At 34.6% G+C, this 13,118-nt stretch overlaps 1 protein-coding gene across 2 annotated transcripts in view; it reads left to right on the top strand.

The window, feature by feature from the left end:
* Nucleotides 1–3,079: 3,079 nt before the first annotated feature.
* LOC306855869 (5-hydroxytryptamine receptor 4-like) overlaps nucleotides 3,080–13,118 on the top strand; it is a 27,043-nt gene continuing 17,004 nt past the window's right edge. The window contains exons 1-5 of one of the 2 annotated variants that reach the window (XM_079394804.1): nucleotides 3,080–3,219; nucleotides 9,074–9,168; nucleotides 9,255–9,386; nucleotides 11,457–11,657; nucleotides 12,772–12,925. In XM_079394804.1, coding sequence (XP_079250930.1) covers nucleotides 9,140–9,168; nucleotides 9,255–9,386; nucleotides 11,457–11,657; nucleotides 12,772–12,925 — 516 coding nt within the window. In that variant the 5' untranslated portion in view covers nucleotides 3,080–3,219; nucleotides 9,074–9,139. The remainder of the gene's footprint in view (nucleotides 3,220–9,073; nucleotides 9,169–9,254; nucleotides 9,387–11,456; nucleotides 11,658–12,771; nucleotides 12,926–13,118) is intronic. The other variant, XR_013782965.1, reaches the window with a different exon arrangement.

Below are 13,118 nucleotides of genomic sequence, written 5' to 3'. Positions count from 1 at the left end.
CTGACCCCAGGTCCTCTCAGTCAAACGGACTGCACATAACAATCAATTTCTAATCATAACCCAAGAGTTAGTGTAAGCTCTGACCTATGCATTATTCAGTTGAGGGACCAAGGGCAAGCAATGAAAGCCCCTACGCACAAATCATGAATATTTAACAGCGATCTCTTTTTACCAATCTACAGCGACACTTCTCTGTAACCGCAGCAATTAAACAGAATGTTGGAACAAAAAATGATGGTGTAGGAGTATATTTATTCAGTTTTTCCCTCAATCGTCGCTCACACTTGTGCTGGGAACATGTCCGGCTCTCTGGTTCATAACAACTGCTTGAGAGTAAATCAATAACAACAGACTGAACAAGAGTCATGCAAATCATTATTTTCAGTCTGTGAGGAACATGTCTGAGAAAAAGCACACACTGCCCAGTAAACCATTTAAGAAAAACTCCATCCTGCATCTGCCAAGCTTATCAACATCTTTTATTTTTTCCATGATGAAATATATGTCTGATTTAACAACTGACAACCAACCTATATAAAAGACTTAAGACAAACATAGTTGGAGCTTTGTAAAGCATTGCCAATAATACATTTTTAATAATAATTTGTAATTATTTAATTTATTTTAAATTTTATGAATTTACAATAACATTGTATAGTATTTGTGTTCTTCTTCTTATTATTATTATTGAATTTAATGAGTTTCCAGTTATAACATTTTATAGTAGTAAATTATTGACTACAATCATTTTTGGTTTGGATTGATTGATTGATTTTTAATTTTTTATTTTATGAATTTTCAATAATACCATGTTATAGTTGTAAAATATTGATAGTAATAATTGTTATTTTATATTATTTAATTATATGAGTTTCCAATGATGACATTGTAGTTGTAAATTATTGGCAATAAACATTTTATTTTATTTTTGGCATAACATTTTATTTCATTTTATTATTTTAACTTCACGAGTTTCCAATAATAACATGTAAAATACTGACAATAGTAGTTTTTGTTCTATTTTCCTTTAATATGTTGCATTTGACCACTTTTTCTTCTCCCTAGTTCAGCTTCTCTTACTACAATGAAATAATTCAACACTCAGATTTTCTCAGAATTAAAAACAAGCGTTTACTGCCTTCAGTATTGAAATCTGTTCAATACCAAATAGTGCAAAGTCACCAGAAACACAGAAGCGGTCTAAAATTTCACCACTGTCTGCAGCAGCAAAGCACCCAGTTCCTTTCTTCGGCTGTGCACTCAACTTTACAGCGCATTCAGCTGTGTCTATTAATATTAATAAGCAATTTCTTGATAAACAGCGTATGTTTGCGTATGTTTTTGTCTTGTGTCACTGAAATGAAATAGATTCAATTGTATTGTGCAGCTTTCTTACTCAGTTTTCTTCTGTCACTTGCGATTAAGCTGAATTCTAATATACAGCATCAGCTGTAAAGGAACTGGCCTTCCTGTAATGGTTAAGGGAGCAGAACAGCTCAATAAATGTCGGTAATATCAATAACCCACCGGATATTGTCATGTAAGGTCACTGAATGCAAGCTACTTTTCATTTAATATTGCAGACTGAAGACATGAGGAGTCCACCAACAGAAGATCTTTACTCTTTTACCAACACTATAAATGTAAATCAAGCTCAGTCCTAGTTTGATAAATAATTTCTTATCGTGAGTCAACATTGCAACAAATTTTATTATTATTATTATTTTATTGTGTTTTTGTCGATTCAGTACATCATTTTTACTTATGTGACCAAGGCCTACATCAATTTTTGCAGGGCATGAAAAACCTACTTTGCAATGTCCTATCCAGGTTATTTAACCACATCTGTAAATAAGTAAATAATTCATATGGACTATATCTCAAGATTTTATCGACGTAGCAAATATAATAAGGACAAACACATTCAGCAGCACAATATAGCCTGCTTGTCATACGGTAAGATGCGGGCTATGTATGGGGATCTTGCGCCATCTAGTGGTACAACGAAGCCTCAGACTGAGGGTCTTCAAGGAATGTGGTCTCATACATCATCAGTTTCCCAAAGTGGGGTTCGCGAACCCCTGGTGGTTCGTGAGTTGGTACAGGATATGCCTACGACTACGAGTGTATACCATTAGCGAATTAATAAAAAATAAATGAATAAATACAAATTAAATTAAAACGTTTTTGCAAATAAATGTTACAGGTTTATACAGTTCCCATGTAAATGTAAAATCTTAAATGTATAAAAATAATTATCTTTTTGGAAAACCCTGTATTTAAAAAAAAATAATAATAATTATTGTGGAAAAAATGTAATACACAATGTAAATTAAAGTAATATGATTTTAATTTTTTTTAGACTTTTCTGAATATAATAATAACAATAGCTATATAAATATTACTGAAACTTTAAAACTGATAGAAAATTGTTTTATTAAATTCTATTAAATTATTGAAATATTTACTTAAAATATCAGGGGATACTTTCAGTAAATAATTTATGTCAAAGGGGTTCGGCTGACAAAAAAGTTGGAAAACCCCATCAGATTGCTTATTCCCTAACCATTTAGTTCATAATCAGTTATCCTCCATTTCCAAATTTTGACATTGTACTACTATAACATCCTATTTTGCTCAATGTAACAACTGACACATGTATGTGCAAAGTAAACAGGCCTATATCACTCTCAGAAAAAGGTACAAACGTGTCAAATACAAGGTACAAATATCTACACTTTAGCTGCTAATATTTACTTTTAAAGTATTAATATGCTTTTAAAACTGCAAATATGTACCATTTGGGGATAAATAATGTACAAATATATACCGTTTAGCTTTTGTAGCTATTAGGTATAGGTAGCTATATATATATATATATATATATATATATATATATAGTAAATGCTGTACATATAATATAATCAGTTTTTTTTTACGTACGTACATTCGAAGAGCCTTTATTTGGTCTAAGTATAGTAATGTGAGGTAACACACCAGGTGGCGCTGTTGCTCTGTTGTAGTTTGTTTCAGACTTAAGTGCTTTGGACGGGCAGAGACTCAGAGCATCGGTGCACTCGCATCAACAGATGATCTGCTCTTTGACTGTAACACAGGGCAGAGAAGAGCACTTCAGTCTCGGACTAACTGTGATGGAATATGACAGTTTATACAAACTCGTGTGGATTCACAAAGACGTCTGAAACAAGGAGACCCTGGGTGAGTAAAGTTATCTGAATGATGCTGCTTTGCACTTAAATGCCTTCAAGTGTCAAAATGTGCAACAGGTCATTATATAAACATCATAAAGTACCGTTAATGTTTGTTATTTTAATATTTTAATAATAGTAGTATAGCTATTATTGTTGTAATTGTTATTTTTTTCTTCTAAATTGCACCAAGTAGCTAATAAGTTAGATTCACACAAATTATTCCATTTGCATTTTTACAATATTGGAGTTCTTAGTTTCAATTAGAGAATATCAGAGTTTGTTTGTTTACTAATCAGATTTTAGAGGAATTTGGGTGCAACTGTGATTGAGAAGGACTGATCCTTTCAAGATTGAATCCTCATACTAGCTTTTACTCTAGCTTTTTTTTTTGATGAGCAAGAACTTTGTGAAATCCTTTTCAGTAAGTTAATGTGAAAAAGATGCATATAAAGCTAATTTTATTGTATGTTTTTGTGATCAAAGACCATTTTACAGATTGTTATTGTTGTATAGACATGTAAATCCATAACTACATGATAAATGTGTGTTTAAGACCACTACATTTGTTTTACTTCCATATGGGTTTTATGATGGTGTGAAAACATCACTCTCATAACTTGTGTGAGGCTTATGGCTTATGTTTTCTTTTCACCACAGATTGTGATGCATTCCTTTAAATGCAAATGCCACTCAGTTTTCCTGGTGGCATGAAATGAAAAAAGGTGTCAAAATCAGTTATTAGAGGGTTTGTCAGTGCAGATTATTTTCATTATGTCAATTATGTCACATTAACCTTCGTATAAGAGAAATCAATCAAATAAGAGAAACTGCAAGTAAGCATTGCCAATATATTACAGTGACAGTAACTTGCCAAGAGTTATGGGTGTTTGCTGAGGTAGATCCTTATTGAAACCTATAGAGCTACCTGTTTTATTGTAATAAGTTAGGTTAATATTTTGTTTAATACAACCATGTTTTAGCGTTGTTGTCAATTGTTCGATAGTGAAGCATTCAGGTTGTGATGTATCACTTTTGGGTGCGGTTTCAAGTATAACATGTTAATTAAGAATGCTTATTCACAAATAGAGTTTGAAGTCCCAGTTTATTTAATGCTTTTGTAAAAACAGGAATGTTCAGATTCCTTTGTCAGAATAGATCTATATGCTTCAGACAGTTAACAATGTTTCAAATCCCTTGAGCTGAAGGGAACAGTGAATTCTTAGATCTTATGAGACAAGATTAGTGAAATTTAGCATCAGCTTTCTTCAGCTCAGCTGTCTTTTTGGGTCATTTGATGAAACGGGTGCTTGTCCCAGTTTGATTTTGAAGTTTCATATGATTTAAAAAATGTTTTAGTTAATGTGTGTTAAGAGTTAATTGCATTATGGTATCGTAAGTTAAATGAATGCATTTTAGAACAATATATAGATACTGAAAGGTAAGAGAGTTGACAGTCACAGTTTAAATTGACAAGCCTTGTGCTCAGGATTATGAAACAATGTTGCTTCTTAGAAAGATAATTTAATAGTAAAGTTTTTATTGATGTATACTTTTCATTTGTCAATTGTTTACCATACAAAAACATGATAACAGGGTTGTCATTTTAATATTGTCACTGACTGACAAACATGACAAAAACTTTAACTTATCCTTAAAATTTACTTACTGAAAGTGTGATTTATGAAATAATAGTGCATTAAAGTCGTGACGTATTGTCAAGTATGGTGACCCATACTCGAAATTGGTGCTCTGCGTTTAACCCATCCAAGTGCACACACACAGCAGTGAGTAGTGAACAAATGCACACACACACACACACACCGTGAACACACACCTGGAGCAGTGGGCAGCCATGCTGCGGCGCCCGGGGAGCAATTGGGGGTTCGGTGCCTTGCTCAAGGGCACCTCAGTCGTGGTATTGAGGGTGGAGAGAGCGCTGGACATTCCCTCCCCCACCTACAATTCCTGCCGGCCCGAGACTCGAACCCGCAACCTTTCGATTACGAGTCCGACTCTCTAACCATTAGGCCACGACTTCCCCCGTTATAACTGGGTATACAGTATATTGCATGATGCTAACAGGATTGACCCACAAACTAGGGACATTATTAAGGATTTATAATAATACAATACGCCAATTAAAAATTAAAAAGGAATAAAAACAAAATGCTAGCTTTAAATGAATTTTTATAATTATAAAAATTCAAATAAAAATAATAATTCAATGTTTTAGTGTTTTATTGCAAAGCTTTTGTATTTTCAGAGAAATTTTGAATACAAAACTTTCGCGAATGCAAAATGTCTTGGGTGAACACACAAAAAAGCATTAAAATAAAGTTTCATCATATACAGTGCCCTCCAAAAGTATTGGAACAGTAAGGCCAATTCCTTTATTTTTGCTGTAGACTGAAAACATTTGGGTTTGACATCAAAAGATGAATATGAGATGAGAGATTAACATTTCAGCTTTTATTTACAGGTATTTTCATCTGGATCTGATACACAACTTAGAAGATAGCACCTTTTGTTTGAACCCACACATTTTTCATGTTAACAAAAGTATTGGAACATGTGACTGACAGGTGTTTTGTTGCCCTGGTGTGTCCTATTAATTGATTATTCAAACAATAAATAGCACTGAATGTCTGCGCTCAGTTTCAGATCCGTGCAGACTGCATTTATAGTTAGTTAGACGTGTAATCAACATGAAAACCAGAGGTATCTATGGGTGAAAAACGAGCAATTGTGAAACTGAGAGAAGATGAAAAATCAATCAAACCATTGCACAAACACTGGCAATAGCAAGTACAACCATTTGGAATCTCCTGAGGAAGAAAGAAATCACTGGTGTACTAAGTAACGCACCTCAAACGGGTAGATCAAGGAAAACATCTGCAGTTGATGACAGAAACATTGTGACAGCTGTAAGGAAAGACCCTAAAACAACTGTTAGTGACATCAGCAACAACCTCCAGAGGGCAGGAGTGAAGGTATCACAATCTACTGTTCGCAGAAGACTTCATGAACAAAAGTACAGAGGCTACACCAGAAGATGCAAACCACTCATTAGCAAGAAGAATAGGAGACGAGCCTCAAAAATTCTGGGACAAGGTTTTATGGACCAAAGTGATGGAAAGGCTAAAGTTTGGAGAAAGAAAGGATCTGCTCATGATCCCAAACATACAAGCTCATCTGAAACACAGTGTACACAGGTGTACATTATAGTACACACTACACAAGTGATGTAATTGCTTGGGCTTTCATCGCTTCTTCTGGGACAGGCTCATTAATCTTCATTAATGATGTAACACATGATGGCAGCAGCAAAATTAACTCAGAAGTCTACAGAAATATTTTGTCTGACAATTTACAGAAAGATGAAACCAAACTTTTTGGGAGATCCTTCATCATGCAGCAAGATAATGACCCAAAACATAGTGCCAAAACAACAATGTCAAACCCAAATGTTTTCAGTCTACAGCAAAAATAAAGGAATTGGCCTTACTGTTCCAATACTTTTGGAGGGCAATGTATATTTAATCATGTATAATTTCATATTCTTTTTCTTCATCATGTCTCTTTAGGGGTTCCGAAATATTCTGTGTTGACACATAGTAAAAGCTGCCTACAGAAGTTGATTGTTACATTAATTTACACATATGCATATGAGGGAAACAAGTGGCACCTGTTTTGTAGAATGTCCCTTTTACTTTGTCCTACACAAGAATCATGTGTAAATCAGCTGACCTCTCTGTGTAGCTGTTTAGAATAGCCTGTTTTGCTCAGCATATTTGATACAGGGCTATAATATGTGGCTCATTCGAAACTTAAATGAAAGCAACAGAACAGGAAAGAAGTGTCCAAGCTGTCTCTGTCTGTAATACCCACTTGAGCCTCCCAGCTGGGCAAATACATCACACGCTTCCAGTGTTTACTCTGTGAGAGCTCTCTCCACTTCTGCGTGAGTTATGGCTCCAGCGCCACAGGCACAGGGTGTGATTTGGCCACTGTGGGTATTAACGGAGTGATGATGGAGTACATGCACTTTGTGTTGAAGTTTTTCTATCTTCAATGTCTTACCTTCAATATTTGATGTTTTGAGGGTATAATAAGACATATGACTTCAATTTAGGCCAGTGTGTTTCAACCTTTTTTGTTTTATGTTCCCCACAGCACCAGCAGTAAGGTTCTAGTACTCCTTTGACATTAAATCTGAAATATGTTTGACTTTAAAACATCTATAAAGTCTAAAGTGTGGAGAATGTTATATTAACACACACACTCACACACACACACACACACACACACACATATATAAATATTCCAAATATATTAATATTAACATTTTATTGTTCATATTATTTATTAAATATGATTTTATAATGTTATTTAATATTATTATTTAATATTTATTTGATTATCAACATCATTATTTTATTGTCCTATTTATTTAGATATAAGGGTCTTCTAAATTCCTAAATATAAATGTAAATATATATAAATTGAAGTTGTAATAATTGTAATATGCCAACTTTTAATAGACAACTAGATTAGGAAGCAATCTAGAGACAAAATGCAGAGAAGAGTCACTTTCCAAGTCATTTTACAATGGCTTCATTTCACGAATACTGCTAATATATCAAAAACCTCACATGTATTGTATTCTACTCAAATTTGCACATATTAGACATACACTATATTGCCAAAAGTATTGGGTCACCCCCTTCTAATGAACAGGTTTGACTACTTTAGTAATTACCATGAGAACAAATCTTAATGTTTAAGCATATAATGATATTTTAGGGAATTGTGTGTTAATTTTATTGCAACAGTTTGGACAGAACCCTTTTCTATTCTAACATGACAGTGCCTCTGTGTATAAGGCAAGGTTCAAAAAGAAATGATTGATTCCGTCAGTGTGGAAGAACTTGACTGATCTGCATAAAGCAAAGTCCTAATCTCATCTGAACACCCCTGGTGTGACTTTAAATGCAGATCTTGAGCCGAAAACTCATCACCAAACACCAATGATTTGTACATACACTATATGGACAAAAGTATTGGGACACCCCCTTCTTTAGAACAGAAGGCACTTCCAAAACTGTGGCAACAAAGATGAAAGCATAATTCACCTATTTAAAAACTGTATTTCCATCTCTGTTGCAACAGTTTTGAAAGTGTCTAAAATGACTGTACCCATATACAAGTCATTGGTGTGTGGTGATGAGTTTTTGGCTCAAGATCTGCATTTAAAGTCACACCAGGGGTGTTCAAATGAGATTAGGACTTTGCTTTATGCAGACCAGTCAAGTTCTTCCACACTGACTGAATCAATCATTTCTTTTTGAACCTTGCCTTATACACAGAGGCATTGTCATGTTAGAATAGAAAAGGGTTCTGTCCAAACTGTTGCAATAAAATTAGCACACAATTCCCTAGAATATCATTATATGTTTAAACATTAAGATTTGTACTCATGGAAATGACTAAAGTAGTCAAACCTGTTCGTTAGAAGGGGGTGACCCAATACTTTTGGCAATATAGTGTATATTACATTGCACATAGTTTATTAGAAACACTAATATTTTTTAGGTCCTAATTTCTGTCACTGATTTAGCCAACAAAATGCTGATTGACAGCATGCAATGATTAGTTCTTGTGAGCCTGTAGTTTTGCTTAGAAAGGAAGATGGTCAGACACTCATCATGGCTCATATTTACTTGTTATATCCCACAAGCCTGTGTTTCATTTACAAACGTGCTGATGGTTTAGTCTCGGTGCTCTCACTTTGAAGCTCATGCTGAAAGAATATGATTGATTTTGGGATGTGCGAACGCAAAACAGTTGTGTTTATCCCACAGGAGAGGGACTGCATTGTCTTGTGTGAACAAAACCCCATCTGAACACTTCCATACAGATGACCAGTGATGGCCACAGCATCAGACTCAGCGGACGAGTAAGAACCACCTCAAAATATTTCATTACATATATAAGTATTGATCTTATGTTTATATATAATTGGTTGCATATTTTTGTCTACAGTTCAGTGGATGAAGGTGTGTCTAAACACACTTTGAAGATAACGCTGTCTATCGTCCTGGTGACCATCATTATACTGACTGCACTTGGTAATTTGCTTGTGATGGTGGCTCTCTGTAAAGACAGACAGCTAAGGTAATGCTGCTTCACATCTACATTTAAATTAGCTGCATCAGTATACATTTTTGATGTTAAAATAAATACAAATTAAGTTTAATATGCAAGATATCTAAAAGTAAGGTATTTGAATGTTAAAAGCTGCAGTCCGTAACTAATTGGGTTAAAAATGATACGAAATCAATATTTAAGCAAGTACATAACCAGCCAGTGTTCAAAACTACCGCCTTACTTTAGCCCGATTCACAACAGTTATAATAATGTTTTCTAGTTTGAGTGCTACGGGTAGGATTCCACTGGAAATTCGAGCATGGCACTGCGTCATTACGTCACGTCTGTAAACATAAAGAAGTTGTACCGGCTACTTGGCTATCGCATGTTTATGAAACACATGTGAATGAAATTAAATTATATTCCAGTTTTAAATATGCTTCTGATTACAGATAGCCTGGGATTACACAGGATTTGTATTTTAAAGACAACCAGTTAGAAGGGAGCATAGTTTGCTTTTTGGGTTAAAAGAATTTCTTAATATGAAATTTGAATGGTATGACAATTAGAGATTAGACTGTACAGAAATTTAAATCTACACGCTAATACACACTATACTCATAGTCACGGAATGCTGATGTTGTTAACAATAATAATTTTAGAATAAAGTATAACGATAATAATAATTTGCACGGTTTGATGTGATATGAGCTAACCGATCGTTAGATTTAATGACCATTGGTAGCGCGATTTATTGTAATTCTTTTTTCCTCAGTTGGGTAGAACAAACGTGGCAGACTTGTTACTTATTTGTTCAGATGGCAATATACAGTGAAAATTCTTATTTGGGTCATATATTCCAAGACATAGGCTAGAATCTGTGATTCCTGAGTACAGTATCCACACCGGTACGGTGACTGACAGCTACACATTCACCTCAAAACATTAGATTCATCTGCGCTGGAACACCAGATCACAACCCCGCGCACGGAAGATAATTCCGCACAGAGCTGAAATTCCAGATTTTCAAACATAGATGGCGACAAAGAGATAAAACTTACGGACTGCAGCTTTAAAGGGATTGGCTAGTTCACCCAAAAATGTCTGTCATGAATTACTCACCTTCATGTCGTTCCAAACCCGTAAGTCTTTCGTTCATCTTCGGAACACAATTTAATGTATTTTTGATGAAATTGTTGATTAAGTTATTTTGTTTTCTTTGCACACAAAAAGTATTCTCATAGCTTCATAAAATTACAACTGAACCACTGATGTCACCTGGACTATTTTAACGATGTCCTTACTACCTTTCTGAGCCTTGAACAGAGGTCTTTGCGGGGAAATATCTTAATTTGTGTTTTGAAGATAAACAAAGGTCTTACGGGTTTGGAATGAGATGAGGGCGAGTAATTAATGACAGAATTGTCATTTTTGGGTGAACTATCCCTTTAATGTTACAAAAAAGTAACACTGTGGTTCTCTGGTGTTTTCAAAACATTGCTCTGTTTGTTTGAGAATTCTGACCAGCCCCACATAGCAACAATCGCTCAACCTATGGTGTGAGTTTGGGGTGGAGCCATCTATTTTTCCAACCAATGGCAGATGGTTCAACCTTTTCATATGAAGTTAAATTGGATCATTTTAACATTTCCTGTGTTCTCAGAAGCAGAATCAGTTAAAATTGGGTAAACTTCAATATGGTGAACTGAAAGAAATATATTTTTTTTGCATTCCAATTTTCTCCAACAGCAAAAGAAAAAAAATTTTTTTTTTATTTATTTGCCATCATTCCCTCAGCCATTGTATTACAAATTCAACTAGCAGAGTTAACTAGTTTTCTGTAACTTGATGCCAGGGTAATATAACAAGATGTATAGTGATAAAAATGTAAAAAAAAAAAATATATATATATATATATAAAAAAAAGATTTTTATGATGTTAATACCTAGAAATGTATCATAGTCTGTGAGGGTTCTTAAGTATGATAAAGTATCATAACAGCTTAAACATGAGTATTTTCTGTTTATAGGCACTAAAACATTTTCTGCAGTGAACTAATGTTTATTAATGTTATTTATTTACTGTTCCTTATATAGGAAGAAGAAGACCAACTTCTTCATTGTATCACTGGCATTTGCAGACCTTCTAGTTGCCCTTGTTGTGATGCCGCTGGCAGCCATAGAGCTGACCACAGGTCAGTGGAACTATGGAGAGACTTTCTGCTTGGTCCGTACCTCACTGGACGTGCTGCTAACCACTGCGTCTATTCTGCATCTGTGCTGCATTGCACTAGACAGGTGAGTGTGTTCGTGAAGTTAATATAGAAACAAAAAATGACTAATGTTGTTCTACACAAATAACTGCTTATGTTGCCATGGCAATATTGAGAATAGAGGTCTTAAAATAGAACATGTTATCATGCGCGTAATAGTTTTGGAACAGCAGTTTTCTTTGCTAGATTTGATCATACGGTTTTTTTTCTCTCTAAAACACGTTTGGTTCATGACATGCAGTGTGATTTTTATATATATATATATATATATATATGTATATATATATATTATTTCATATACATATATACAGTAACAGTCAAATAATGGAATGATTAAAATGTATGTGTTTTTTTAAAGACGTCTTTTAAGCTCAACACAGCTGCATTTATAGACCCTTTTTCTGTTAGTAAACATTGTGACGTTTTTTCTGTGGGCGGAGCTTAGGTGGAGGCAGAAAGATTCCACTGACCGCTTCACTAATGCTAGCTATGAAGTTTGTTAGCTTGTTTTTTAAATAATAACTGGATAAATCACGATTTTACCTGCATATGTAAGGTATAGATGCATTGTTTCTTTGATTGTAAAGAAGTGTTTTATGTACAACGATTCACTCACAGAGTGAACTGTACATTTAGAAATATACTCACAAAAAAAGAAACACATAGTTTATGTCTTGACACTAACTCCAGGGGTTTGTTAGCCTGTCAGATAATTATGTGTAATTTGCAGGATTACGTATGCTAATTTTCTCATGCTCACCCATTAGGAAGACTGCAGCTCTCTTGGCCCGTAAGAGAGCAGCTGTGATTTATGCACCGCACCTGGTCCATATGTCAGTAACATGATTCATTCTTAGTCTCTCAAAGCCTTTCTCGCTCTCTCTCTTTCGAGCAAAAAATTCTGTTTATCTATACCACTGTGTCACTTTCTCCATCCGTATGATTCCCATGACTCATGATGTCTTTGCTTGTATTTTCTGGATGTACATAATTCACAGCATTAGCTTTTCAAGCAAAGATCAGCAGAATCATCTGGGTATATGAAAGTAGGGACGCATTGATTACGAAAGACACTGTACTGCCTGACAGCATCCATTAATCATTCTTGAGATGATGGGACATCTTCTTGTCTTGGGCAGGTACTATGCGATTTGCTGTCAGCCTCTGGTCTACAATAACAAGATGACACCTGTGAGAGTCTTGCTGATGATGGTTGGATGCTGGGTCATCCCCATTTTCATATCTTTTCTTCCCATCATGCAAAGTTGGAATACCATTGGAATTGAGAGCGTTGTAAGTAAAGAGCGGTTGGTATTCTTCTTGTTATGCTGATGTTTTATATCTTTTAAATAATTACTGTCTGCTAGATCTGTGTAAGCTTAAAAAAAATATTTTAAAAAATGCCACAAATACAGGGTGCAAAAAATGTTAAAATTATATGTAACAATAAAAAAAATGGAATGATGTTATTTACTTTGGCTATATT

Source organism: Barbus barbus, assembly GCF_936440315.1.
Source record: "Barbus barbus genome assembly, chromosome: 36".
Classification (NCBI taxonomy): Eukaryota; Metazoa; Chordata; class Actinopteri; order Cypriniformes; family Cyprinidae; genus Barbus; species Barbus barbus.
The sequence above is the reverse complement of the archived record's forward strand: the minus strand, read 5'-3'. Positions and strand labels throughout refer to the sequence as shown.